The sequence below is a fragment of the Physeter macrocephalus genome, chromosome 20 (assembly GCF_002837175.3).
Source record: "Physeter macrocephalus isolate SW-GA chromosome 20, ASM283717v5, whole genome shotgun sequence".
NCBI classification, from domain to species: domain Eukaryota; kingdom Metazoa; phylum Chordata; class Mammalia; order Artiodactyla; family Physeteridae; genus Physeter; species Physeter macrocephalus.
This window is the reverse complement of record NC_041233.1, coordinates 57,531,217-57,557,417: the sequence shown is the minus strand read 5'-3', so window position 1 is coordinate 57,557,417 and position 26,201 is coordinate 57,531,217. Positions and strand designations below refer to the sequence as shown.

General features: G+C 50.0%; 2 protein-coding genes across 5 annotated transcripts in view; one reads left to right on the top strand and one right to left on the bottom strand.

Moving 5' to 3' along the window:
- FBXW4 (F-box and WD repeat domain containing 4) overlaps positions 1 to 6,842 on the top strand; it is a 96,768-nt gene extending 89,926 nt beyond the window's left edge. For 2 of the 3 annotated variants that reach the window (XM_028481711.2, XM_028481710.2), the window contains 3 exons: positions 5,093 to 5,233; positions 5,672 to 5,903; positions 6,104 to 6,842. In XM_028481711.2, the coding sequence (XP_028337512.1) occupies positions 5,093 to 5,233; positions 5,672 to 5,903; positions 6,104 to 6,223 (493 nt within the window). In that variant the 3' untranslated portion in view covers positions 6,224 to 6,842. The remainder of the gene's footprint in view (positions 1 to 5,092; positions 5,234 to 5,671; positions 5,904 to 6,103) is intronic. The other variant, XM_007113649.4, reaches the window with a different exon arrangement.
- A 649-nt stretch (positions 6,843 to 7,491) lies between these two features.
- On the bottom strand, positions 7,492 to 26,162 carry DPCD (deleted in primary ciliary dyskinesia homolog (mouse)). Of its 2 annotated transcripts, XM_007113655.4 has the most exons (6): positions 26,055 to 26,162; positions 21,234 to 21,314; positions 15,462 to 15,586; positions 14,984 to 15,117; positions 8,278 to 8,380; positions 7,492 to 7,814 (listed from the first exon to the last, which is right to left on the bottom strand). In XM_007113655.4, exons 1-6 carry the CDS (start codon positions 26,116 to 26,118, stop codon positions 7,710 to 7,712), a joined length of 612 nt encoding a protein of 203 aa, XP_007113717.2. In that variant the 5' UTR covers positions 26,119 to 26,162; the 3' UTR covers positions 7,492 to 7,709. The 2 variants fall into 2 exon arrangements, with proteins under 2 accessions (XP_007113717.2, XP_054936882.1); XM_055080907.1 differs by lacking the exon at positions 7,492 to 7,814 and having other exon boundaries at positions 7,838 to 8,380.
- Between the last annotated feature and the right edge of the window lie 39 nt (positions 26,163 to 26,201).

Here is a 26,201-nt window from a genome sequence, read left to right as displayed (position 1 = left end):
GTGCTTGGGAAGGGCCCTTCCCGCTCACCTGATGGGACTGGGGCAGGCGAAGCTTCGGTGGGCTTCTCCTGGTCTCCACGGACTCTGTGGTTATATTTGGGACCTGTCTGCCTCCTTGATTCCCTCCCCCTCCCCACCAGGGGGCTGGACGAGGACAACCACTCCCTCCTCTCATGCCGGCTGAGCAGTGAGCACCCGGAGGCCCATCGTGGTCAGGAAGCCAGATCCCATCAGCTTGTGCCCCTCACATACCCACGCCTCCAGCCAAGCCAGGTGCCCCAGCCCTGCACCTGTTGTTGCTGGCCCTTCACCTGAGCCGTCCCCCATCTCCTGTCACAATCCTGTCACTCACTGAAGAGATGTTCTTTTATCTGTCCCCTTATAAAACTCTCATCTCTCTTCTGGTACCCACCGAGCCACCCCTTGTATTGTTAGTTGGATAGATGACAGACTTCTCTCCCTCCCTGGACTGAAAACTCCTTGAAGAAGGGACAGTGTCTCCCTCCAAGTCTCATCTCACATCTCCCTGCAGTTTCTATTAGGCACAATGCCTCGTATACAGAAGGTGCTCAGTAAATGGTTATTGATCAAAGAAAGGAAGAAAGGGAAGGAGAGGGTGGAAAGAAAGAAGGGAGCAAAACCCTCCTATTTTCTTAGTGACCATGTTGGGTCCTGGGTCCAGCTTATATCTTCAGGCCATCTGTCCCCTGGGGGCAGAGAAGATGTAGGAAGGTGGAGTGTTTGTCACCCTTCCACCCTCTCACCAAAAGCCATCGTTGCATTTTTGCAGTTGCACGTGCCAGATGGGGTATCCTCACACCCAAACAGATGCAGGAATGAACACCCATAGAATCTCCAAGGAGCATCATCAGGAACCCAGTGTGTTAACAGTGGCTGTAAATGGTGTGAGGGCCATGGGCATTCTTAGATGTGGGTGAGGAGGTAGAGCCAGGGTTATCTGACCTCAGGGCAGTTGAGCACAGGACTTTCTATGGGCCACGGCTTGTGCTGGGAGCTCAGGCAGGCCAGGCTAAAGGGAGGCGTGTGGAGGCCGGAATGAGGGAACTCGGAGGAAGGCAGTGACGCGGTCACCTGGCTTCCCTGGCCTGCAGGACCCAGACTGGGGGTAGGGTGGAGGGGGCCTTTCAGGGACTGCCCCTCTGTGCCTAACTCCAGCCTGGTGCTTAGGGCCTCTCCCAGACAGGGCATCTGGGTCTTCAAGGCCAGTGCCTACCTCCAGTTAGCTGTCCCTACAAAGATGGTGATGGGGGGGTATAAGTATCTTATTTAAATTTCCTCCTCCCTGACTGTCAGGAAGTTCCTGTTATCCCACTTCTCTCCAGCTCCAGTGGAGTTGCCTGGGCAGCAGGTTGGGATGGGCCAGGGAGATCTGATTCCCTCACCTGATCCCCTCCTCAAGGGTCCCTGGGATGAGGCCACACTCTGCTTGCTTTTCCTGCCCAGGTACTCTGGGGACTCCTGGGGGAAGCCACACACAGCCAGGCCTCCCCGGCCTGTGTCTCATTCATCAGGCTCACAGGGGCAGCCCCATCTGTCTTTATCTTTCCCTGGGTCAAGAGAGAATTGCTGGAGTCAGGCTGCGGGGAGGCTGGGGTGGAGGCCCCCCAGCCCTCAGTGGCTCCTGGAGGCCCCGGCTTTGTGCGCAGGAGTTGGAAGGGAATGGACTTTTTGTCTGGCCCTCTATAGTGACAGAGCTGGCCCTTGCTCCTGTCTTGGCCTGGGGCTCTAAGCGGCAGCCCCTTTCCCACACAAGTTGTGTGACAGCCAAGGCTCTGCATGCCCCCCTTGTGTCCCCCACCGTGAGAGGCCGAGAGGCATTCTTAACATTCTTTCCAGAGAAAAGGGGTGAAACGTCTGAATTTGGGGGTCACCACGTTATACAAATTGCAATCTAATCGTTTTTACAAGAACACACTTGCAGTTAGAAAAGGAACCCGGAGGAGGGGCTGAGGAGACAAACAGCTTGTTTTGTCCCCCTTCCCCCCAAAGTTTGGAGCTATTGTTGAGCTCATCTTGCTTCCTCCACTAGAGCAGTTGAGCTAGAGTTTTCTAGTTAAATTGGTCCTGTGGTGGGGGCCACGAAGGGCCCACGGTGCCATTTCTGTTTGTTTTCCCAAATCAAAGCCCCAGCGGGGCTCCTATGGCACCGCTGGGCTGCTATTTGAAGAGACGGGCCATTTCCCAGAGCCTGGTGTGTCAGTTTATGCTCTGAACTTAACCTCACAGGCACTGCACAACAGAGCCTCGAGGGTCCCAGGCCCAGAGGCAAAAGAAACTGTATCTTTTTATTGGCCCATTTAAAGTGTGTGTGGCCCTTTCAGAGAATCAGAGAACTAACATGGCAGAAACTCCTCAGGCCCGGGCCAGGCTGGGCTGGCAGACAGGGGTCTTTGGGGACTTGTCCTGGCCTCCAGGGGCTGGTGCTCGCTCCGCCTTTGGGTCTCCCCAGAGGGTAGAGTTCTGTGTTTCTTATTGCACACGCTGGCATGACACTTTGCAGCGGTGGCTCAGATGCCACCCTGCCTGGGCAGGGCCCAGGGTAGCAACTCGGTCTGGGTGTGGCCCTTCTGCTGCTGACCCTCAGTCCATGGGTGCCCAGCTCTCCTTCCTTCTGAACCCTGGGACCAGGGGTGGGCAGGTAGAGCCATGCTGGGCTTCACGCCCCCCAATCTTCACTGCCTTTCATCTTCTATTTCAAACAGACAAACATGAAATTACTTCTACAGATTAAAGGGGAGAGCTCCTCAGTCATTCCTGAAGGCCTCACTAATGGAGGGGGCAGGGCCCCTAAATCTGGAAGGAGGGAGAACTGTGGAGCAAAATAGCCCTGACCCAGTGGACGAGACAGACAGAGACAGACAGAAAGAATATGACCCCAGGCCTTCTCAGGGCTCTGGCTTGCCCAGGGGTGGTGAATCATGGCTGGTGGCCCATCTGGAAAGGTGGGCCGCCTTGGGAGCTGAGGTTAGTGATCTCTAGGAGATGCTGATCTGGGGAGAAGGCTTTCTGTCTGATCCCTCAGCACACAGAGGAAGAAGCGCTTCTCTTGGAAGGAGGCTGGGGACACGGGTGCTGACTTAAGGCCTACCCACCCCCCGCCCTGACTGGAGAGCAACAGTGCTCTCGCTGGGGGGTCACTGCACTGCCCAGGACTCATGGGCAGAAAAGAACCCACAGCCTCCTCCTTTACTCCTTCAGGGAAGATGGCGGCTCCACTGAGGAGAAGGGAGGTTGAGGGTCAGAGAGTCTGTGTGAGGTAGAAGGACTGGAGCTAATGTCCACATTCACACATGTGGCTGGTGGCCTCGTCTGCCTCAAGCTTTCTGGTGAAACCTGCCTGGGCCGAAGCTGGGCTGGTGAGACCACAAAGTCCTCCCTAATCTGTGCCGGGGCCCCTCACCTGGGTGTCCCTGTGAAGTGTCCACAGCCCAGTTTCTCCCGTCACGTCACGGGGGAGAGCCCAGCACGAGACAGACAGAGACAGACAGAAAGAATATGACCCCAGGCCTTCTCAGGGCTCTGGCTTGCCCAGGGGTGGTGAATCATGGCTGGTGGCCCATCTGGAAAGGTGGGCCGCCTTGGGAGCTGAGGTTAGTGATCTCTAGGAGATGCTGATCTGGGGAGAAGGCTTTCTGTCTGATCCCTCAGCACACAGAGGAAGAAGCGCTTCTCTTGGAAGGAGGCTGGGGACACGGGTGCTGACTTAAGGCCTACCCACCCCCCGCCCTGACTGGAGAGCAACAGTGCTCTCGCTGGGGGGTCACTGCACTGCCCAGGACTCATGGGCAGAAAAGAACCCACAGCCTCCTCCTTTACTCCTTCAGGGAAGATGGCGGCTCCACTGAGGAGAAGGGAGGTTGAGGGTCAGAGAGTCTGTGTGAGGTAGAAGGACTGGAGCTAATGTCCACATTCACACATGTGGCTGGTGGCCTCGTCTGCCTCAAGCTTTCTGGTGAAACCTGCCTGGGCCGAAGCTGGGCTGGTGAGACCACAAAGTCCTCCCTAATCTGTGCCGGGGCCCCTCACCTGGGTGTCCCTGTGAAGTGTCCACAGCCCAGTTTCTCCCGTCACGTCACGGGGGAGAGCCCAGCATCTCTTGGGTGAAGCTGAGGGATTTGGCCTGGAGCGTGTCCCCTTCTTCTTCATTCCCCCCAGTCATTCTGCAGAAACTCACCGCTTCTACCCGTCCCCTAGCCACAGGAATTAGCGGGTACACTTGATGTTGAGGGGTAGTTGCTAGGGCCAGGAGGCCCCCCTACGTGGTTGCTAGGGGTCTGGCATCGGGGCGAGGGCTCTGCCCACTGCCGCGGTCACGGAGGGAATTACACAGTCACAAAGAAATTGTTCTTCTCGGTAATCTGCTCTCGGCCACCGAGAGGGGCAAGGGTGGGGGGAGCAAGCTGGAGCCCAGCAGGCTGGTGGCTGTGATCACAGAGGCGTGCTAGCCCCGGGCCGGGGGCCAGCCGGGCCAGGAACACCAGGGACCAGCCTGCTAAGCTGCTTTCTCAGCGATTTCTCTCCCCAGACACAAAGGTGTTTACTTGTTTTAACATCTCCTGGGACTCCCCTTCTCCCTTTGTGTGGTCTTTATCCCCAGTGAGGTTTGAGCCCCAGATTACAGGCAGGAATTAAGGCATTGGACTCAGGCAGCGCAGAACCGCATGACCTGCGGGATCAAGGCGTATAAAGTAACCAAGTGTGTGTGTGTGTGCGTGTGTGTGTGTGTGTGTGTGTGTGTGTGTGTGAGGGGGGCCGACCCCTTCAGCAAGGCCCATTCATCGTCCTGAGGAGGAGTGGCTGGGCGGCAGGCAGCCAGCGTGCAGGTGTGATGGAGGGGCTGCTGGTGGCTGACTGAGGCCTTCAGCTGGGGGAGAGGCAGGGACTGGGAAGAGGGGAGAGGGGTGGGAGTCTAGGGCATCTCCTCCTTTGGCCTCCCTCCTAAGGGAATCTAATTCTAGCTCAGGAAGGAGAGCTGCATTTCCCCAGGAACTGATGCCATTTGAAGGTTTAAAGAATGTGTGTGGGCCAGGGTGGGACAAGCTCTCATCCTCTGCCCTGCCTCTCTTTCCAGTGGGCAGCTGATGACGCACCTGGGCGGTGACTTTCCTCCAGGGGCGGGGGTACTGGACGTCATGTACGAGTCCCCTTCCACACTCCTGTCCTGTGGTTACGACACCTATGTTCGCTACTGGGACCTCCGAGCCAGTGTCCGGTGAGTGTGCCGGGCAGGAGGACAGGTGGTGAGAACCCCACGCCAGTCCTGGCCCTCCCTCCAGTCCTGGCGGGCCCAAAGGAGAGGGACAGAGACTCTATATCAGGGGCTGGTAGAGAGCAGCTGACAAGGTCAGATAAAGCTTAGACTCCCCACCTTGGCGGCCCTGGTCCTGTGACCCAGGAGACCATAGCCACGAGACCCTGATAAGAGCCTTGGGAGCCATCAGGGTGCTGTCCCTCAGCATTCTGTCCCAGCTTTCTTGAGGCCTTTCTTGCCTCTTAAGTCTGGTGACGCACAGCAGCCACGTGATGCGCAAACGAGGCATAAACCTTCCTGGGGCCAGGGACTTGCTGAGAAAGAGATCTTTACGGAGGCGGCTTTCCCCCATTAAGTCTGGTTTTAAAGGAATTTGGTGATTTGGTCTCTTTCTCCCAGCCGGAGTGGCTCCCTAAGGCCGCTGGGGAAGCTGGGGTGGAGGTGGAGGGCACCCCCAAACCTCCCCCTGCATCACCTCCTCCCGGACAGGAAGTGTGTCATGGAGTGGGAAGAGCCCCACGACAGCACCCTGTACTGCCTGCAGACGGATGGGAACCACCTGCTGGCCACTGGCTCCTCCTACTACGGTGTCGTGCGACTGTGGGACCGGCGCCAAAGGGCCTGCCTACACGTAAGCGTCCTGCCCACCACAGGCCTGCTGGATGCCAGGACTTGTTATTGGGGGCTGCGCTGGGAGTGGGTGTGCCTGGAGGGGGTGGGAGGAAGCCTACAGTGGCCCCTGTCCCCTGGGACTGGGCCTGGGAATCCTGGGTTTGGGCTCCCCCAGCTCCCGGTGGGGACGCTCTCGCCACTCCTGTCCCTCCCATGCAGGCCTTCCCTCTGACGTCGACGCCCCTCAGCAGTCCTGTGTACTGCCTGCGCTTCACCACCAGGCATCTCTACGCTGCGTTGTCTTACAACCTCCATGGCCTGGACTTTCAAACCCCGTGACAGGGCCACCCCAGCCTGTGGGCCAGAGAAGCCAGCTACTCAGGGACCTCTGCTGCCTGCAGGGTGCAGTGATACCTCCTCCCCGGCCCTGCCTGTGTTCCTAGACCTGTGACCATGGTACTCAGGCACCTTAAGATAAAGGCTGCTGACTCCTGGGCACTGGGGTTACCCAGGGGTGCAATCCCTCTCAGGAACCAGGTGGAAAGAAGGGACCTGCTGCTGCTCAGCTGAACTTAGCTGGGCCTCGCTTCCCTGTTGGCCAGAGCAAGGATCTGGCCTGGGGAGAGAGGCCCACCCCTTCTTAGAGCCGGGCCAGCTCAACACAAGAGTGAGGTGAGGTGCTCCAGCCTTCCCAGTTGGTCCCTTCCTGCCCCTTCCCTGGAAGGAGAGGGGAGGCTGCCAACACCCTGTGACAAGCCTCCACCTCAGTCAGACCCCACCCTTGACCAAGCTCTTGGGCTGGGGACTCATTCCTGGGGTACTGTGGCCTGGTCTTGCTTTGAAACCAAGAAAGGACAAAGGGAACCCCAAAATTTTGAATGAGTTCTGAGCCAGCCCAACCTCAGGCTAGCTGTTGAGACATGCTAAAATGTTCATTTTGTAGAAATAAAGCTTGATTGTTCACAGATCTGGTTCCTCACTGGCTGGCAAGACCCCAGGGAGAAGGAACAACAGATTTAAACTTGGGGTTGGGCATGCTAGGGAAGGGTAAGATCTCATGGCTCAGTGTCTCAAAGAACAAACATTTCTTTTCTTCAGGAAAACCTCTCATTACCCCCTCCACCCCTTTGGCCCTGGTGATAGGGTGGGTGTCCCCTGTGGGATATGGAGGGGGACTGTGGAAAGGCTCCTGGCTGCTAAGCTGTTGTCTGCCTGCAGTGACCTCCTTCACCCTACTCCAGCACTCCACAATGCTGCAACCCTTAGGCTGGCTTTATACTCACAGCATCTTAATATCCTGGGCTGTTTCCAGGTTTTCTGCAGTTTAAAAACTTCTTCCTCACTCACCCTTCACTTAGGGTCTACAAGGTAAGGTAGCACAGGGGCCCTTCCAGCCTGGTTTTCCTCTGAGTTTATACAACCAGGTTGGGGAAGATGCCCTGTCCTGCTGGGGTCAGGGCTCCCTGATCCTCTTCTCCATCTAAGACCCATACCTCCCTTTATGTGGAAGGTTCTATATTGAAGGTCCCTAGGCTAGAGGAGAAGGAAATGTCATCACCAGCACCCTCCCTGGGGGCAGAAGCATCAGAGGTGGACAAGAGGGCAGTGCACCCACAGTGACTCAGAATTACTTTACTCAGGAGAGAAGACCACGACTCAGGGGCTAGGAGTGCCCTGAGGCCCAGTTCTTACAGAGCCTGGACAGCTCCTGGGAGAAAAGAGGCTGCCTCTGTGCTGGAAAGGCCCAAGCCTTGAAGTCTCAGAGGCCTCTACAGGAAAAGCCTCACCCACACTCAGCGCTGGAAGTGCAGGCCTCAGGGGTCCGCTACTGAGTCTTGCAGTCCCCGTCACTGCTGTGTGCTGTCTTTACCTTCTTCAGCTCCTTCTGCAGCTCTGACTCAGCTACTAGGACCTCCTTTGGCTTCTGGTACTGTGGATGGAGCCAAGGAAAGGACATGATTCAGTCACATCACCCCCCCGCCACACACACACACACACACAGACAGACACAGACACACACACAGTCAGTCTCTCTCTCTGCCCCTTCTACCCCCTTTATTCAAAAATGAGGAAATTGAGGCCTACAAGGTTGAATGATTTGCTCAAGGTCACATGGCTGGGTAGGGGTAGGCCTTTGGACCATCTAGATCCCCAGTTCTGTGGATTCTACCCCTCCCCATCACCCTCTGTCCTCTTCCAGCTATGATTTTAAAATCAGGCTCCTCCTGAGCCCTCACCAGCTTACGCCATGCTGAGGCAGACAGGCCTGTTCTCTAGCAAGCACACCCCAGGAGTAGCTGGGGCTGGAACTGAGGACTCCAGTAGGATGGGAAGTGGGCAGGGGAAGGAGCCTTTCCCCGACATAGTGGCCAAGAAGTCTGAATGACTCTTACGGAGATGACGAGGGTGCAGTTGGCATGAGCAAAGCTCAGCACGGAATCATCCAGAGGCAGCTGATACCTGTCTAGGTCAGGTATTGAGAACTTCTTGTAGTACCTGTGGGGACACCAAGAGGCCATGAGAACACCCAACAAAGTGACCCCCAACAGTTGGGCATCAGGCCCTCTGATGCCAAACTTCTATACAATTCTCCCCATACAGCCAAAGAGGAAGAAGGGAAGCCAGTTAGAACGCCAGTACTTTAGAGCTTAGCGGTCCTGGAAGGAAAAGAATGAAAGGCCTTATGGCCAGTCCAGCAATGGAACAGGGCCAGTCATAATTCCTTGATTAGACCAGGGGTCAGAGTGACTCGTACTTCAAGCTCAGTCCTCCCAGAGACACGTGGAAGAAGACTCCTGGCGTACACAATTGGCTCAGGTGAGCCCTACCTCCTCAGAACCCGAAGAAAATGGGATATGTGTGCTAACAAGAAACAGAATAAGGACATCTAGGGCTGTCCTTGAAAGCTGGGACTGACAGTTGGCACTTACATGGCACTTTACTGAGGACCTCAGCTACCTTTTCCTCCTTTGGGGTCTTTCAAGGCCTTGTTAGCCTAACTCTACTTGTAGGTCAGAGAGGGGAGTACATCCACAAGGAGAAATATCCCTAAGACAACAAGCCATGTGACTCATCAAGGAAGCTGGATCTCTGGGGCTCTGGACTACTTTGCTGGCCCTGAGACCCCACTCCTCCATTTTCACATACCACACTCGGTCCCCCTCACCAGCAGGTGACAGTCCAGAGATTAATGATCCCTTGCAGTAAAAAAAAAACAAACCAAAACAACCCTGGGACTTCCCTGGCAGTCCAGTGGTTATACTGCTCGCTTCCGATACAGGGGGCACGGGTTCGATCCCTGGTCAGGGGACTAAGATACCACATGCCACGCGGCACAGCCAAAAAACTAAAAAACAAAACAAAACAAAAAACAAACCCAGATAGCAACATCCAACCCATGATGTCTGTAATTTGACCTCCTTTGCCAAAGAGGAAACTCAGGCTCAGAGAGGTGAAATATCTCGCCTGGCTTCACAGCCAGTTGTCAGTAGAGTCAGGATTAAAGTTCCCTGAGCTTGGTCTGGTGCTTATTACACTGGAGCACAAGCAATGGCCTCCTCACCTCTAGCAACAGGACTGTTTGGCATTTTCCTTGGTGGAAGTATGACCTAGGCTCTGGCCAGTGGCTACCAGACCTATCACCCGGGCATGGCATCACTGCTGCTGCAAGGGTATGTGGGCTGGGCAGGGAAACGCTGCAGACAGGTACAGACAAACTCAAGTGAGGGGCCTGGAGAGGATAGGGCTTTTAGTATGTCAGAGGGGCCTGGTCGTTGTGGCAGGTACCCCCCAGTCCACTTCAAAAGCCCTGATGCCCTGGGGACTCAAGAGAGTTGACATCAATGCAAGCACTTCTGCCCTGCTCTCCCTGCCCAAATCCCTCAGTTTAGTGAAGGCTCTCGGGGCCCCTATCCTCCAGGTTCCTCACTCCCCGCCAAGGTGCTGGGACCCGTGGCAGGAAAAGAATGTTTACTTAAAGGCTGACAGTTCAAAAGGAGTGGGGGCTGGGGGATCCTAATGGCACCACAAGTTTGCTTTATTTTCCAAACTCTGCCCCAGGGAAAGGTGATCCATCTGCCTACAAACCGGGGTGGAATGTCGGCTTCATCCTCTTCCTAGCCAGCCCAGGCTGAGGGCTCTTTCTGGGGCCTCTGGTCTGGCCAGCAAAGGTGGCAGACACTGATAATAGGGAGGGAGTCAAAGGTTAAACAGCAGAGATTAGATGAACACAAAGGCTTGTTAGGAAGTGTTAACATCTTCCCTGCAAACATACACAAGAAGCAGAACCGGGAGAGAAGCAGCCGGGCACACACAGCTCAGCCGAACCCAGGGGGCCTGTGTAAGGCCTTGCTGCGCAGAACGTGGGGACATCCTTTCTGCCTACCTGGCTGTGTGCCGGGGAGGGGGGACAGGGACACACCTGTGTACTCTCAGAGGGGCACTGTCAAGGCACATTCCCCAGGCAGGGGTAGTAGGACTGGAAAAAGAGTCCCAGGGCTTGGTCTCAACAGCAATGACAAGATCAAAGGGAACTTGAGTTGCATGACTTACCCCAGCTTCCCTGTTGTACTCCCATCACCTCTCACGAGGTGGGGGGATGGAGGCAGAGTAGGTCTGGAGGCTCAGCTCTGTTATGAGTCTATTCTAATGGATTTAGTTTATTGGCTGAGGTTAAACCATTTTCCTCAGGGGCTCCTGATGGGCAGTCTTCAAGGGAGTATGGGGCATCTGCTTTCTCTCCTCAGGGAGCAGCCCACACTCCCTTATCTCCATCCCTGGCCTTGGGGTTTGCCCTGAGAAGAACTACGCTTCACTTTCTCACCAGCACCTGGACTGGAGAGGGACCCACTGTGCTTCTGGAAAAGTCCAAATGCTCAGCCTCAGGCAGCCCTAGGTAGGCAGCAAACATTTCTTAGGCGTCAACTGTGTCCCAGACCTTGAGCTATGAGCTGGGGATTTAAGGATGAAGAAGAAACAGGCCATATCGCTGCCCGAGGAGACCCTGTGTTTCTGCTGAAAGCTAAGCCTTTATAGTGTGGTGGTTCCTGGACTTTTTGCTGATGCACAACAACGCCCATTCTCACCTGCCTTCACTGTCCTTGGTCTCAGCCACACAGTGAAAGGTGACATTTATAAATGCTAAATCTGTGCCAGGCCCTGTTCAACACACATTGAATCCTCAACACAACCCTCTCAGGTCGGTTGCTTCTGTTATCCTCTTTTATAGAAGAGTAAACTGAGGCACAGGAAAGTTAGGTATCTTGCCCAAGTCATAAAACTGGTAAAGGGAGATACCCTTATTACAGCGATAATCCCCTCAATCTCCTGACCCCCCCCCCAATAGCTCTACATTCTCACCTCAAAGTAACAGACCACCTGGTCTAGGTTCCCTGCATCTGTCCAAGGATGGGGCAGATATGGGGGGTGGTCTCCCCCAGGACCCAGCCACCCTGCAGGTCTCCTGGGCACTCCCTCTAACACAGAGTGGGCTTCCTTTCTGAATGTAAAAGTGTCCAAAAGATGTACGTGGAAGCAAAGGCTCTCAGGAGGACTCTTGGCCCTGTCCTGTGACTCTGGACAGGCCACTTAACTTCTGGGCCTCAGTTTCTTCCTCCAAATTCCTTTCTAAAAATAAAGGAGCTGCCCTAGATGAACTTTAAGTCACTGTCAAAGGGACCGGAACAGGCCAACTCTGTACCTCTCTCAAAGCTGTGCCAAAAGGACAGCTCCTTCACTTTGGCTATTTCAGAAATGATCCACTGCACCCTATCACTCTCTCTCTGCTGTCTCCCCTTCCCAATTCCCAGTCCTTTCCCAACCCATTCTCCCTTTTAGTGAACTGAGAAAGGGCACAAGAGGCCAGGCCTTTAGAGAGAGACTCTGGAGGAGGCTGAAAGTAGAAGCAGGATGGCTGTGGAGTCACATGGGCCATGCCCCACACACCTCCAGTGGGTGCTCTGCACACCTGCACACAGGCTCGGCCAGAGTGGCTGAGAGAAGCCTCTAGCCAGTCCGTCCCTTAGAGAATCAGTCGGCAAATCTCCCCTTCTTTCTTAAACATCAACACTCCAGGCAAACTGGTCACCCCTGCCTACAGTAGCCCCTCGTAGAGAGTCACAGCACACATTCACATACTAAAGGCACTCAGAAGTCCTACCAAAGTGAGTTTCCTAAAGTTATTTGACCACAGAATCCTCTTTTCTAGAGAGGCCTATTAACACTCCCACAGTGTTTTAGCATTACCGATGTCAAATCAGCCAAGCTCTCCTCAGGTTCTAATTTTCAAAGAATTGTTGAGGGCCTGCTTCAGGCCAGGCATGGGGCTGAGTGTTTGTACATATACGATTTCATAATTCCCCAAACAATCTGTGATGTACGTATGAGTATTCTCCTATGATATATGAGGAGCCCTTGCCCAAAATGCTACGGGTAATACGTGGCAGAGGCCAGATTCAAGCGGACATCTTCCTACTCCACATCCTAGCTCATTCCACTTATAGCTGCTAGCTTCTAGGCTGAGGCTAAGAACCTTCTTTCTGCACAAACACTCTTATTGGGAATAGATGTTGCCACGATGGGATCCTGGAAAAGCACTTTCTTCCTTCCCTGATTCATCCCTTGCTATTACCTGGGGCCAAGGACATAATACACTGGAATCAATTCCTTCAAGAGAAATGGCCAACCCAGTTATTCAGAGACAAGGCAGGTATAGACAAAGGAACTCTGGCTTTTACTGGTAACCACAATCCAAATCCAGAATATCAGAATCGGGGCAGGCATGGAACCTCCAGGTGAAGGAAGTCAAATCAGAAAAGCCACAGTGTGATGGAAACTGAAGAGGCCTGGGCACTGAAACCATCACTAACTATCCCTTCAGTAAGTCAGTTCATCATGCTGACTTTATAGATACATAATCATTCATATATAGCACAAGAATAAAAATACATACCCTGTCTGCCACTGGATGGTGTGATGATCAGAAAACAGATTTTTAAAGTATCTTGAAAAAGCTAAACACTGCTCAAAGGAATAGCTATTGAGTTCTGTATATTCAGGGGTAGTAAAGGTATAGGACATCTTCTACTCCAGGTAGAAGATGAAAATGCCACTAGGCTCAGGAAGAGCCTGTTAGGGGTTTAGCAACCTCTCTCACCTTCCTCCCAGCAGAGGATCCTGAGGAAGGCTGTGCTGAGCCAGGCTGGGCCACTGAACCTGAGATCTCATTGTAGGCTCTGAAGTGGGCACTCACATACTCCTCTCCCCTCTTTGGGAATCCAATCCCGGCCCTGCTCCCTCTGGGGCACTACTCCCTTCCCACCTGGCCTACCCATCAATTCAAAAATGTCTCCCCCTGCCTTGGGCGCCGGAGTGGGCCTCTGGCCACGGAGCGCCTGGCCAGGAGCGCCACCTATGGCTGAATACGCACAGGAGATGGGACCCAGAGGATCTGCCTGCAGATGAATTTTTTGGTGAGCTAGCTAGCCTCTCTTTTCTCACTCCCTGGTAATCACATTTCTGCTGGATATCTGTATTCGACAGTGACCTCTGGGGGACAAAAGGGAGGCAGCAGCCAGCTCCACAAACTGCTGGGCTGCAGATTCAAGTGCTATCAGAAGCACTTTTGTTCCTAGTTTGGACCCAGGGCCTCTTATGCCAGGGAATGTTTGCTGAAGCACGGAGTTTGTTTTCCTAAAGGCAATTTCTCTGTTGTCTGAAATTGCTAAATTCCACTTTAGGCACTGACTCCTGTTAATGATGAGAACAATAACAGGAATAAACTGCCTTTTATCTGAGGGCTTCAAAGTGCTTTATAAACGCAAATCCTTATTATTATGACTTTGTATTTATAGACAAGGCCCACTTCAGGGGCTGCTGGCTGCGTGTACAGCAATAATCCTGAAATTAATTCATTCATCTCTACCCCTTCCCCACCACTTAACCCTGCCAAAGTGAGAGGGTGTGGGGGTCACAGAGGAGGGCAGAACCCAGGGCTGCACCAGGGGAGCCTGGGAGGCACGCTGCTTCCCCGTGGGCATCATGGACCTTGAGGGAGATGGGACGGGAGGCTGGCACCACACCACCTGAGAAGATGGACAAATAGCTGGGTCCTCCTTACTGCTTGTAAACCAGTGGATGGATGGGGACACCTCTGGCCTAAGCTTAGCACCCCCTGAGACGTGTTGGGTGGCTTCACAGTCTGTGGACCAGTAACTCATAAAACCTCCCATCTCAATGCCCCAAATCCACTTCATGGGAGTTGGTCCTATTCTGCAGTCCCTCTGACTCAGGTCACGACCAGGTCATCACAGGGCTCTTCTCTTCTCCTGTGATCAGTCAGAGCTCCAGAAACCCAAACGAGATCAATGCATTTCCAAGATGATCAGACCAGAAGCAGCCCTGCCAGGATTAGATCTCCACTTTGGTCACCTTCTGTCCCCTCAACCCCACATTTTGCCTTCCCCTAGCAGACCATGAGAAGAGGAGCAAAAGGAAGTCTAGTAACCCCTTTGAAACATAATGCAAGAGACTTCCAAGAGGCCAAAGCACCGCCTCACTGTCCCTCAGTTCAGGGAGGGATAGGTTTGCTGCTCCCAGACCAGTACTTTAAAGTTCGGTAACTGCCACCTCAGACAGGTGCACCTTCCAGGCCATGGCTCCCTGCCAGCTCCAACAGTGATGTTACCAGGCCAAGTTCATCATGGACTGGATCCAGCCAGAGGTCAAGGCACAATAACCTTACAGCAGAACCACTTAAGATCACAAGGCAATGGCCGGGTGATTCCCTCATCCTCTCATTCATCCAACAAATATTTATTGAGCCCCAGTCTGTGCCAAGTACTGGGCCAGATACTCATTGTTCAAATTTCCCTGCCCTGGTGGAACTGATTACAATATTCAAGCTGGTCCTGCAGAGAGAAAGCCCTTCAGCTTTTAGCACCTACTACAGGGCTTTAGTGAAGCCCTCTTGCCTCCCTCAGAGCTGGACAGCAGGCTTCTCTGCCCTCTGAGGTGGGGAGCCATCTGAGCCCTAACCCCAGGTCAAACCCCACCCCCGCCTTGCTCATACACAAGCAGGCAGGTGCCCACCATGCCACTTACTTTTTGTTGGTTGTTCTGACGACAACACAGCGCTCCTTCTGGTCCACACAGACACTGTAGACATCCTTAGGGTACGGGAGGTTTCGAATTCGCCACTGGAAACTCATCTTGGTGTCCTTGCGCATGAAGATGGGCTGCAGAAGGCAAAGCCAACTTGAGGACTATTCTTGGAGGGGGGTGGGAAAGAATGGCTCCCCCCTCCACAAAGCTCTATCAAGGGGCACAATGGGAGACCCTCAGCTCTTCCCCACAGCTCCCCTCTGATACTGCCATTGCTGTGACATTCTAGGCCTGGAGCCCTCGCCCTGGGATGACTAAGCCCAAACCCTTTGGGTACTCATTCAAGCAAACATTTCTAGAGCACTGTGTCCCGGTGGGTACGCTGGAGATGAGGAGGTGAGCAAGACATGGCACCTGCCCCCAAGGGCCAGCAGCCCACTCCCCCAGCCTCCCCAGGACACCTGACAGACAGACATACATTGGCATTGCTTTCCGTGATGAGTTCAGGCCCCAGGCTCCCTGCTCCTGGGAGTGCTGGCTCTCCCACCTCAATCTGCCACTGGCCCAAGGCGCCCAGGGCACTCTTCACACGCCACTTCCTCACTGAGGAGAGAAGGAAGCAGTGGGATTATGGGGAAGAAAGGTACTCTGCTTCTTTCTGCTGAATCATCAATATCACATTAGGGAACTGGAACAGGATAAAAGTGGGAGCTACAGGCTTGTACACTGGCTTTATCCATCTGAGCAGGGACCTCACAACCTCTGAAATCTCAGGAGAGTATTTCAATATTAGACAACTTGTAAAGCCCATATCATGGGTGCCCAGACAAAAGGAATTAGAACAAAGCTCTGAAAGGCGCCAAGTAGAGTTTAGAAACCCCCAGGTGTGACTTCATGCAAAGGGAAGATGTGAACGTTAGGAAAAGGGTAGCTACGAGTAACAGGGAAAATGTGGATCCTCAAAAGTGTGAGCTGACATGCATTTTTCCCTCTAAAAATGGGCAGAGGAAAAATGAATTAAGAGGGTGAAAGCTGATAGGCAGATTTGTCTCATGATTCAGAAAGTCCAAATATAGAAATTCACTCTCTCAGGTGTACATGGCTTAAAACAAAAGCCCCAGAGTTATATTTACAGGAAATTTTAGGCACACACCATATTTTAAATGCATTATTTATAAAAGATCTAATGTATATTTTTTGTAGAGTGGATTCATCCTTTTATAATGCAAATAATCATCTCTATTTTACAACCCAGATGTTTGCATAAGATTTTTTTTTTCAATTAAGCCACATACTTCATGGAAATTCTAAGTGAAAAGACTAATTCAGTAGACACTAACTGAAAGCCCCTGCTGGGATGCTCAGGAACCCTGCTCAGCCCTGTCACAGTGACTGCTGTCAGCACGCCCACGGCCACAGGGGGCTTTCCTGAGTGCGACCCCTCTGTTCCTTCCCTGCCCGCAGCAATGAGGGTCTTCCGGGTGGCAGTCCCAGCGTTGCTCCAGGCCAGTAGCCTTCCTGAAGCTGCTGTGAGGAGCTAAACAACTCAGAAAGTGCCTGGCGTCCTGTCGCAGTTGCTCCTTTTTCTGGGCCGGGGCGGGGCAGCGGGGGGGCGGGTGAGAGCTACAATGCGATTCTCAGGATGGGTTTCTTTGAGACCTTCTGGGCAGCTGTGCCAAACCCAAACACCCTCACTGCTCTAAGTAAGGCACACAAGCTGAACATAAAAGTATGCTGCACAATTCGAATCTTCCCTTTAATATGTGCTTTTATAAGGTCTGGTGCCTTCTGCAGTGTGATTTTATTACGTCTCAGGGCCAAAAACTCTCCCTAGAAACACATTTCCAGGTTTACAATGCAAATTAATAAGGAAGAGTAAAACTTGGAAATATGCTTTAAAGGCAACTTTTTTCTTTTTCTCACAAATACTTCTTCTCTCTTAAGTGAATGGACTGTGACCAGAAGTATATCCAAATCTATTCATGTAATACTTCGCTTAACTGGAAGCCAGCCTTCTGGGTTGCAGTGTTCACAGTTGCAAATTCAGAAGCGACAAATGCCTCGAAGTGGCGGTTTCCTGTGACAAGACCCATGTATCTCACTCTTTATTGTAGGAAAGATCACTCCCAGATTCTCACTGAGACATGTATAAAATGCTATGTGTAGAATAAGGCAGGAAATTAATTTTTTCCCAGGCATACTGACAACAGCATGACGGGATAGCTCACATCAAGGGCAGCAACAGAACTAAAAAGGATGTGGGACCATTTGGTGTGAGGACAAACAAACATCCATAGACCCTGACGGGATTACGATACAATAGAACACAGTCATCACAGAGTTTAAAGGTGGAGGTTCCTTTAGAAAGCATCTAGTCCAATACCTGTATTTTTCAAATGGGAAACAGCATGTCTTCCCTGCCTGCTCTCCTTCAACCCTTGCCACCACTCTCCAGGGGAGAGTATGAAGAATTACCAAAGCTCAGAAAGATACACTAACTTGCAAAAACCACAGCTAAAATTCAGGTCTCCTAACTTCAAGACCAGAATTTGAATCATTAGTAAAAGGCTAACTTGTATTCTATAAACATTCAATAAGCATATATGATATTTTAAAAGGTTCACTTAAAAAAAAAGTAGCTCTATTTCTTTTTTATATTTTAGCATTTAAAGGAAAAGCTTCAATTATTTGAAAATGTATTGATAATTTATGAAAAACACCTAACTATCTGGGGCTGGATAAGTGAGGCGTCCTGTAATCATGGACCCTGTTAAATCATGTGTCCTGAGGCACGATGCCAGTGTGGCCAGGAGAGGCAATTCCGATACCAGGATTTCCTGTCTACTCTTTTATCCATGGAATACTGGGTTTGGAACAGAAACCTTCCCAAGGAGTACCCTAAAGAGGAGGAAAGTCAGCTACTGGTTTCCTTACTGCTGACCTTGAAAGCCACTCAGGTCACAGAAATTTGGACCCTTGGCTGTTTTGCCTTTTTTTTTTTTTTTTTTTAACATCTTGGAATTAAATTATTTGTTAGAATATGAAGAAAGTCTCCATATTCATTCCCTTGTGAGATAAGATCCAACAAATGAATCGGTGAAGTCCTTGTTATTTCTCCCATGGACGTGGGCATGAATGCACACATGCAAATACATTCTGTCTTGTCTTTCTTGTCCTGTCTTTGTTCCTGAACTCAAGGACAGCTCCTGCGGCAACAGAAGACTGTTTCTACCTGCTGTCACTCTGATTTGATTATATGTTAAACCCAAACTGGTGTGTGCAAGGCAGCTCCCTGGGACGCTGTCATATCTTCCCGGCTGAGCCAGGGCCAGTCCTTGGAAAGGAGACTTTCAATGACCCTGTAAAGGGTCTGATGGGGACTATATGAAGGAGGCAGCGCCTGCGGCCTTTTTCCTAAGTCAGCAGGAAGCAGGCTGATGTCCCAGACTGCTGAAAGGAGGCCCCATCTTTCAGGTGGGCTGGAAAGTGGAGGTCCTAAAGGCCTCTTTCCCCAGAGCTCCAAGCCCTGGCCCACTTCCAATGTGGATAATTACATTCCCCTTTCCTAAATACTCCCTGCAGCTTAAACTGGATGCAGGATTCTTCTTTTCTGCCCTAAAACACTGCAACATTGCTATGTGGCTATTAAACAGCTGCCACGTCCCATCCCTGAGGAGGCTGAAGGGAATCGAGTGGGTCATTTATAAAGCCGGTGAAGTGCTTGGGGATGAAAGTGCTCAATATCCTCCAAATGCAGCCTGGGGTGGTTAGGCTGGCGGTCAAATACCAAAGCAGATTAAGCCGGTAATCCGAATGTAATCGCTGGGGGACGGCCTGCCCTTCAGCCTCTGCCCCCCTGGACATGCTGTGTTCTTCTAGGGCTGGTTTGATGTTCCGATCATTGTTATGGGGCCCTTCAGTTTTTTCCTCTATGAATACACATACAGCATTCACTGTGGGGGGTGGGAATGAATAGCATTGAGAGGATAGAAAAAAAATATGACACTACTATGCTTATTAACACCGACCGGAAGAGCTCCAACCCAACAGATGTACTATTGGTAATTCTCTCTGTAAATTACTTTCTGGGATTTTCGGACAGAAAACCAGTTTGGCCAATTATCCAATTTGTATAATTAGCTGAAAAAATGGAAACTATTCCCATTTACACCCACAAAAACCCCGTCCATATTTTGCTCCAAAGAATGCACAAATGAAAGTCAGTTCAGGCCCTGGGATTATTTATACTTAAAAATGAAAAACAAACAGTATTTTGCAAGCTGGCGGAGGTGGGGTGGGGTGGTTGGAGACGGGTAAGAAAAGGATCAGCTGTTCAAAGGGCCCAGTGGTTTGAGTGGGGTGTTCCTTGCCGCCCATTTCTGTCCTGCTCCCTCCAGCCCCTACCCGGGTCATTCTGGGGAGAACAAGATTTAGTAAGAAAAGAAAACAGGATTAAATAACCTCAACTCCCAACAGAATGTTCTTGTGGATTAAAGCATGGGTTCTTCATCAGACAGACTTAGGCTTAAATCCTAGCTCTGTAACTAACCAGCTGTGTGATTCTGAGCAAGGTGCTTATCCTCTTGAAGCTTCCATTTTTCCCGACTGTTAAATGAAGACAGCAGTAACCTACCACACTGGGCTGTAATGTGGTTGATTCATGTAAACCACTTAGCATGGCGCCCAATAAAAGTTACAGTATTGCTATTATTAGGTAAACTTTAGTCAGACAACGTTCTCCTCTGAACCTCCATTTCTACTTTTAAGAAAAAGGAGTTTGGAGGCCACTGTCTATTCTCCACCTGCCAAGAGGGAAAATGACAAGTTCATGTGGAATGCTACAAATGAAGGGACCTGGACTTTTTTTCATTTTCATTTCATGTCCAAGCACAACTAAGAGGCCTTGGGTTTTATTTGTTTGTTTTACAGCCACAGCCCCAACAGCTGTCTTATTTGCTCTGTGTGGAGAAGAGAGGTGACGCTGCGGGCTGGCGGAGAAGAGCTGCCGCTAGTCCCTGGCCTGATGATGGTGGTGGTCAGCCCACGTGACCTCTGCTTTCATAAACTCAACCCTGTTAGGCATTCCAAGGCTGTCACCCCCTGGGAGCGCTATAAATTACAATGGTTTGTGAGGATATTACTACTGTACTGGTTTCCACCAAATCAGTGTCATATGCTAAACACATCAAGATTTTTAATAGCACCAGACTAAACCAATTGGGACTGGAACCCAAGCAGCTCATAATAAGAAGGGATCAACACTTCACTCTGCGGCTGAACATGCATAGGACACATATTTTAAGACTGGAGGCTAAGAGAATGCAAACCAGTGTAATCCGTGTTGTCGGTTCTAGACATTTATGAGCTGTCAGAAAAAGGGAAAAAGAAATTCCCTCGCCAATACTACCTGTCGATCAGGCCCAGGAAGAAATTAAAGTCAAGAATAATGACAAGAAAATAACCCAGCCCATGATTCCACCATTGGTCTTAGCATTTCAGGTGAAATTTAATAAAGAGACCAACTCCCACTGCTGACAGCCTCAGGCCCTGGGTCAAAGAACCAGCCACCTAGCTCTGGGAAGTCGGTTAATGCTGACGTGCATACCTGAGAACAGAGAATGAACAAATCAAATAATTCCCAGAAATCTGAGCTACGGCCCCTATACATGAGCGTATTCTTAGAGGAAAAGGGCTGCAGGAATGAAAGTGACAGTGTTGCAAAATCACCATTTCTACCTCCTATTCCCTTTGATTCAGACCTTCTCCAAAATGAAGGACATATTTAATAGAGCCACTTCTGAGGCAAGGTCAAAAGCTGCGCCTCTGATACTTGTTTGTTCCTGATGTGGCTTCAGAAAACAAAACAAAAAATAGGCAAAAAAACTGCAGGGAAAGCCTGCCCTTACCACTACTCAGCCTTCAAGGCTTACTTCCAATTCCACCTTCTCTGTAAAGCTTTTTCCCAACGGTTTCTTTACATGCCCATTCCCACCTTAGAAGAATTACTCACTCTCTCATGTGTCTGGGGGTGGAGTGAGGTTTACTGGTCAAGCGGATGCCCACTTCATCTCTGGTGTCCAGCCCTGACCTCAGATTATTTTCAGGAACAATCTTGCCTCAAGGGCTTCAGTCTCCCTGAGCTTCCAAATGTGGTGCTGGGATCCTCCCTGAAGCCTCAGCTATGCGTGTTTACCTGTGCTTAGGTCACCCCAAGTGTTCCTAATGGCCCGCTGGGGGCCCCGTCACTTACCAAGTAGTTCACTTGTCTTCTCATCATATTCTTCGGCCATTTCCTTCCCATCTGGGAACAAATAGTGCACCTTCCTTCTCCCTAGGCACAAAACAAAAAAAGAGAGTGCCTTACCCCTGAGCCTCCTCTTGCCTTGGGCCTTGCAGGTCAAGAGATCTACCTGGGAAACACTAACAGCCTTGGGCATGTTAAAAAACCTTCCCAGAGCCTCCCATGAACTCCTTGCCAACCATTGCCCACCACTACTTTAGGACATGTCCTGGGACTCACTTCCTTTCTAAGCTTTCTCTGAACATGTCTTTACTCTGCTGATTCTTCTACCAGCAATAGCTCCAAACTTCTTCCCAACTGCTGTACTCCTCCTTGCCCTTCAAAATCCAGCTCAAATGTCACTTCCACTGTGAAATCTTCCTAAACTATCACCCCTAACCACCTTGGCAAAATTCATCACTTGTTTGTTTATGCCTCCCTGGTGCTTTATTCATATCCACAGTGGAGCATTTATCACATACTATACTTTTAAAAGCATCTGTTTCAAGAATGATATCATATTTATCTTTCTCTCCCCAGTTCCTAAAACCAAGCCTATGTGCTCAGGATACTGAACTGGGTTTCCCGACCAAGGCCTCCCTCCAGCCGTGCCCTCGCTCTGCCTTCTTCTGTACACCACTAGGCCATCCCTATCACACAGCCACACGATGTTAGTCCCCGTGTGTTTTCCTTACAGCATTTACCTTGGTATGATTTTACACGTATTTGTGTGATTTGGGATTATTGCCTGTCTTTTCTACTAAGGTTAAGAGGGGTTTTATCCCCCCTACCTATGGTTTTCCTATCACTTAGTATAGTAGTTGGCATATTTTAGGAGCTCAACTAAATACTGATTGAGAGAGTGAATGAACATTGCTTCATCTTTCATTGAAGGAACAGAAGAACCCAATGGCGTCTCTTAGACCAGCTCTTCAACCTATGTAATATAATACTAAGCATTTTCTTAAAAGTGGCTATATAATTTCCCCTATTTTTACAGATAGGTAAGTAGATATAGGTAGGCTCCTCAGTGAGACTAATAACAGTACCAATGCCCAGTAGACAGGTACCTAACGTATGCTTGATGAATAGAGCCCCAAGGCCCTTAACCAGCTAAAGGAGTCACTAGCCAAAACTTGCAACTGTTATCTGATCTACCAAGCCTTTTCACTGTCCATTCACTCCTCTGAGACATAGCTCCCTTGAGTCATTCCGAATTTGTATTCTGGGGAAACTCACCCCCACATTTGCAGGGCCTCTCAGTAGGCCCCTAGGTTACACCACCCTTACTTATTTGTTTGGCTCCTAGAGCTGTAAGAGGTTGTCCTGTCAGGAGTGGGGTATAAGGTGCTCCCTGTGAGTAGCTGAGGGTGTCTGGCCTGACTCTCTTCTCCCCTGGAGTCTAGTCTTAAGTGAAGGCAGGATGCAGTGCTTACTATGGGCCAGGCACTTTACATGTTTTATTGCATGTATTCTCACAATAATCCTATGTGCCTCCAGTACTTGTATTTCACAAGTAAGGAAAGTTGAGGATTGAAGGTCATGTAACTTGTCCAAGGTCATAAAGCTAGGAAATGACAGCCCAGGCTTAAACTCACTTGAGGCCAAAGTTGATCCTGTAATAACCATACTAGGATATCTGTATGGCTCTAAGGTTATAAGGATGAACAATGTTCCAAGGGTTTTTTGTTCATGTTTCTAGTGAATTACCTGTTTAGGCCTTAGCCTATTTTATTTGGGTATTCATCTTTTTCTTACTAATCTGATTGAACTTTGTATATATTAAGCACGTGTCATATATGTTGCAAATGTTCTCAGTTTTAATTGCCCTTTAACTTTGTTTAAGGTGGGTTTTCCCAAACAAGTGTTTAATTTTTACACAGTCAATTGTTTTTTCCTTTGTGGTTATTATCCAGAAGCTGTGCTTAGAATATCCTCCCGTACCAAAGATCATATAATATTTATCTATACTTTATTCTAATACATATTTATTCTATGTGTACATATGTATGTGAATATAAAAAATTTTAGGGCTTCCCTGGTGGCACAGTAGTTGAGGGTCCGCCTGCCGATGCAGGGGACGCGGGGTCGTGCCCTGGTCCGGGAGGATCCCACATGCCGCGGAGCAGCTGGGCCCGTGAGCCAGGGCCTCTGGGCCTGCGCGTCCGGAGCCTGTGCTCCGCAACCGGAGAGGCCAGAGCAGTGACAGGCCCGCGTACCAAAAAAAAAAAAAAAAAAAAAAAAAAATTTTAAGTTTATTACTGTGATATTTTGGTGAAAGAAAAAAATATAAATGTATGAGTTTGTATGCATGGAAAAAATATGGAAGTTTCTGTATGAAAATGTCAATTGTGATTATCTCTGCATGGTAAGATTACCAGTGACTTGTTTATTTATTTTTCTTATTTCCACAATGAACATAAATTATTTATGAATATATTATGAAGAATATATTATGAAGAAGTGTATTGGGTTCTCATTAGCAACAGAAGTGATTCTTGGCGGGAAGTTAGAAGCATCCTATGCCCACTCACATACACATTAGGAGGGTAAATCTACAGGAGAGGTTTGACAAGGCATATACACACATCTGGCTTTTTTTGTTTGTTTTCTTTCTTTTGGTTTTGGTTTGGTGGGGGGACTAACAATGTTGTTTTGTGATGTTACTCACAAAAAAACTTAACGAAGTCCTGACTGATGAAATATTTGTTTAAACACTGTCCTTTGACCAAAGGAAGTAAAAGCAGGGACTAGAATAGATATTTTGTACACCCATGTTCACAGCAGTAATTATTCACAATAAAAAAAGTGGAAGCAACCCGTGTCCATCGACACACCGGTGGATAAACAAAATACGGTATATACACACAATGGAAGAATGTTATTCAGACCTTAAAAAGGGAGGAAATCAAAATTTCCTCAAGCGACATGCAACATTTCCTCATTTCCACATGCGACAATGTGGATGAACTCTGAAGACATTATGCTAAGTGAAATAAGCCAGTCACAAAAGAACAAATATTGTATACTCCACTTATATGAGGTTCCTGCTGTAATCAAATTCATAAAGACAGAAAGTAGAACGGTGATTACCAGGGGCTGAGGATAAGGAGACTGGGGAGTTAGTGTTTAATGAGTATAGAGTTTCAGCTGAAGATGAAAACGTTTTGGAGATGGATGGTGGTGATGGTGGCATAACAATGTGAATGTACTTAATGCCACAAAACTGTCCACTTAAAAAAGGCTAAAATGGTAAATGTATGTTATGTACTTCTTAAAATAAAAACAAAACCCACTGTCCTATGAGATAATGTTCAGAATCTTTGGCATAGGAGATCTATCACAACATACCTCAATTTATCTGCAATCTCCCTTCATTTTCCACCATTTCCCCTCATTGCTTGAGAAAAGCGTCCTTTTATTCACTCTTGCATCCTAGCACCTAGTACCTGACACAGTGTAGGGAGATATTATGACTGGTGAATGATTCGGCCTCACTAAATGTTTTGTTATGCCCCTAGTAATCAGCCATATACTTTCACACCTCTGTGCCTTTACACATGAGTCATTCTTCCTGGAATAACTATCCCCTCTTCTCCACTTAGCAAACAACTATTCATCCTTTAGGACCCATAAACATCACCTCTTCTGTCAGGTCCTCCTTCAAAGAGATAATCATTTTCACCTCTGTGCTCTCATAGCATTTTATAGAAGAGTCCAACCTCTATTTAACACACACGCTTTTGTTTATTTACATTTTTTTCCTGACCACTATGTGAACTCCTGGGACATGTCTTTTTCTTTCTATCTGCTCTAGCACACAACCTGACACACAGTAAAAAGCATCCCTAAATACTGCATGAATAAATGAGCAAATGACCAGCTGACTTCAATTTCCACGCTTTCTTGACTGGCCTCTGCCTGTGGATGTCAGTCCCTGCCGGTTTCCTGAAAGCTACAGGAATTCAGACCGAATTCATTCTGGCTGCCAAGTGAGTCCAGGAAGGGACCCTGAAGCACTGGCCAGTCCTAGGGTGGAAGAAAGTCAGAACTCCATCCATACCTCTGTGCCCACCTCTTCCAGGACCAGCACGAGGTGGGGGTAGGGGGTTGCTTTGTCTCCTCTAAAGACCCAGGGAACATTTAGAGGTTCACTTACAAACAACATTACAGCTGGAAAGGACCTCAGAGACAACACAGGTAATCCATCCACCTCATTTTACAGATGAGGAAAATGAGGTTCAAACAAGTAAAGAGGCCGACTGGGAAGCCCACGGTAAATTAAAGGCAGAGTCCTTAACTAGAGCCCCGGTGTCCTGCCTCTCTATGATACCAGGCTGCTTTCAGCAACAGAACCTCCAGACTGAGGTTCATGGGATCCCAGGTCAAGATCCAGTTGTACCACTGACTGACTGGGGGAGCTGGGGCCGATCTAAAATCCTGGATTTCAGTTTCCTCTTCTGCAAAATAGGGTCAAAACCAACCACCTCTCGGGACAGCGGTGAGGAGCAAATGACAGTGAACGTGAAAAGAATTATTATTTATTAGTAACAGAACTCAGAGCGGAGTGAGGTGGTGTCCAGCAAACTAGGGTGTCCAGAGACGTGTGTTCCAGTCACCTCATCTCTCTGGGCCTCAGTTTCCTCATCCGCAAATGCAGTAACTGCCCTAGGGGGAGGCCGCGACCTTCCAGCCCTGTCGTCTCGGGCCGAGGCCCTTTCCGGAGGCGCCAGAGAGGAGGGCCGGACGCTGGGGGAAAGGACGAGGGTGCTCGCGGGGTGCTCGAGTTACCGTCCTGCAGCAGCGCCGTCTTCTCTGCCGCCCGCAGACTCTCCAGCCAACCCGTCACCGCCATCTTCCCTCAGCCCAGCCGCTTGCCCGGCCGCTGCCATGGCAACCGTTCCGCCTAGGGTCACTTCCGGATGACCCGGAAGAAGT

Bases quoted from the DNA above. Each gene is read 5' to 3' on its own strand.
- DPCD (XM_055080907.1), bottom strand. From the start codon at position 26,118: ATGGCGGTGACGGGTTGGCTGGAGAGTCTGCGGGCGGCAGAGAAGACG. The intron at 21,315-26,054 runs GTAACTCGAGCA...TTTTGTGCCTAG, and splicing joins GACGGCGCTGCTGCAGGACG to GGAGAAGGAAGGTGCACTAT. The intron at 15,587-21,233 runs GTAAGTGACGGG...TTCTCTCCTCAG, and splicing joins GAAGACAAGTGAACTACTTG to TGAGGAAGTGGCGTGTGAAG.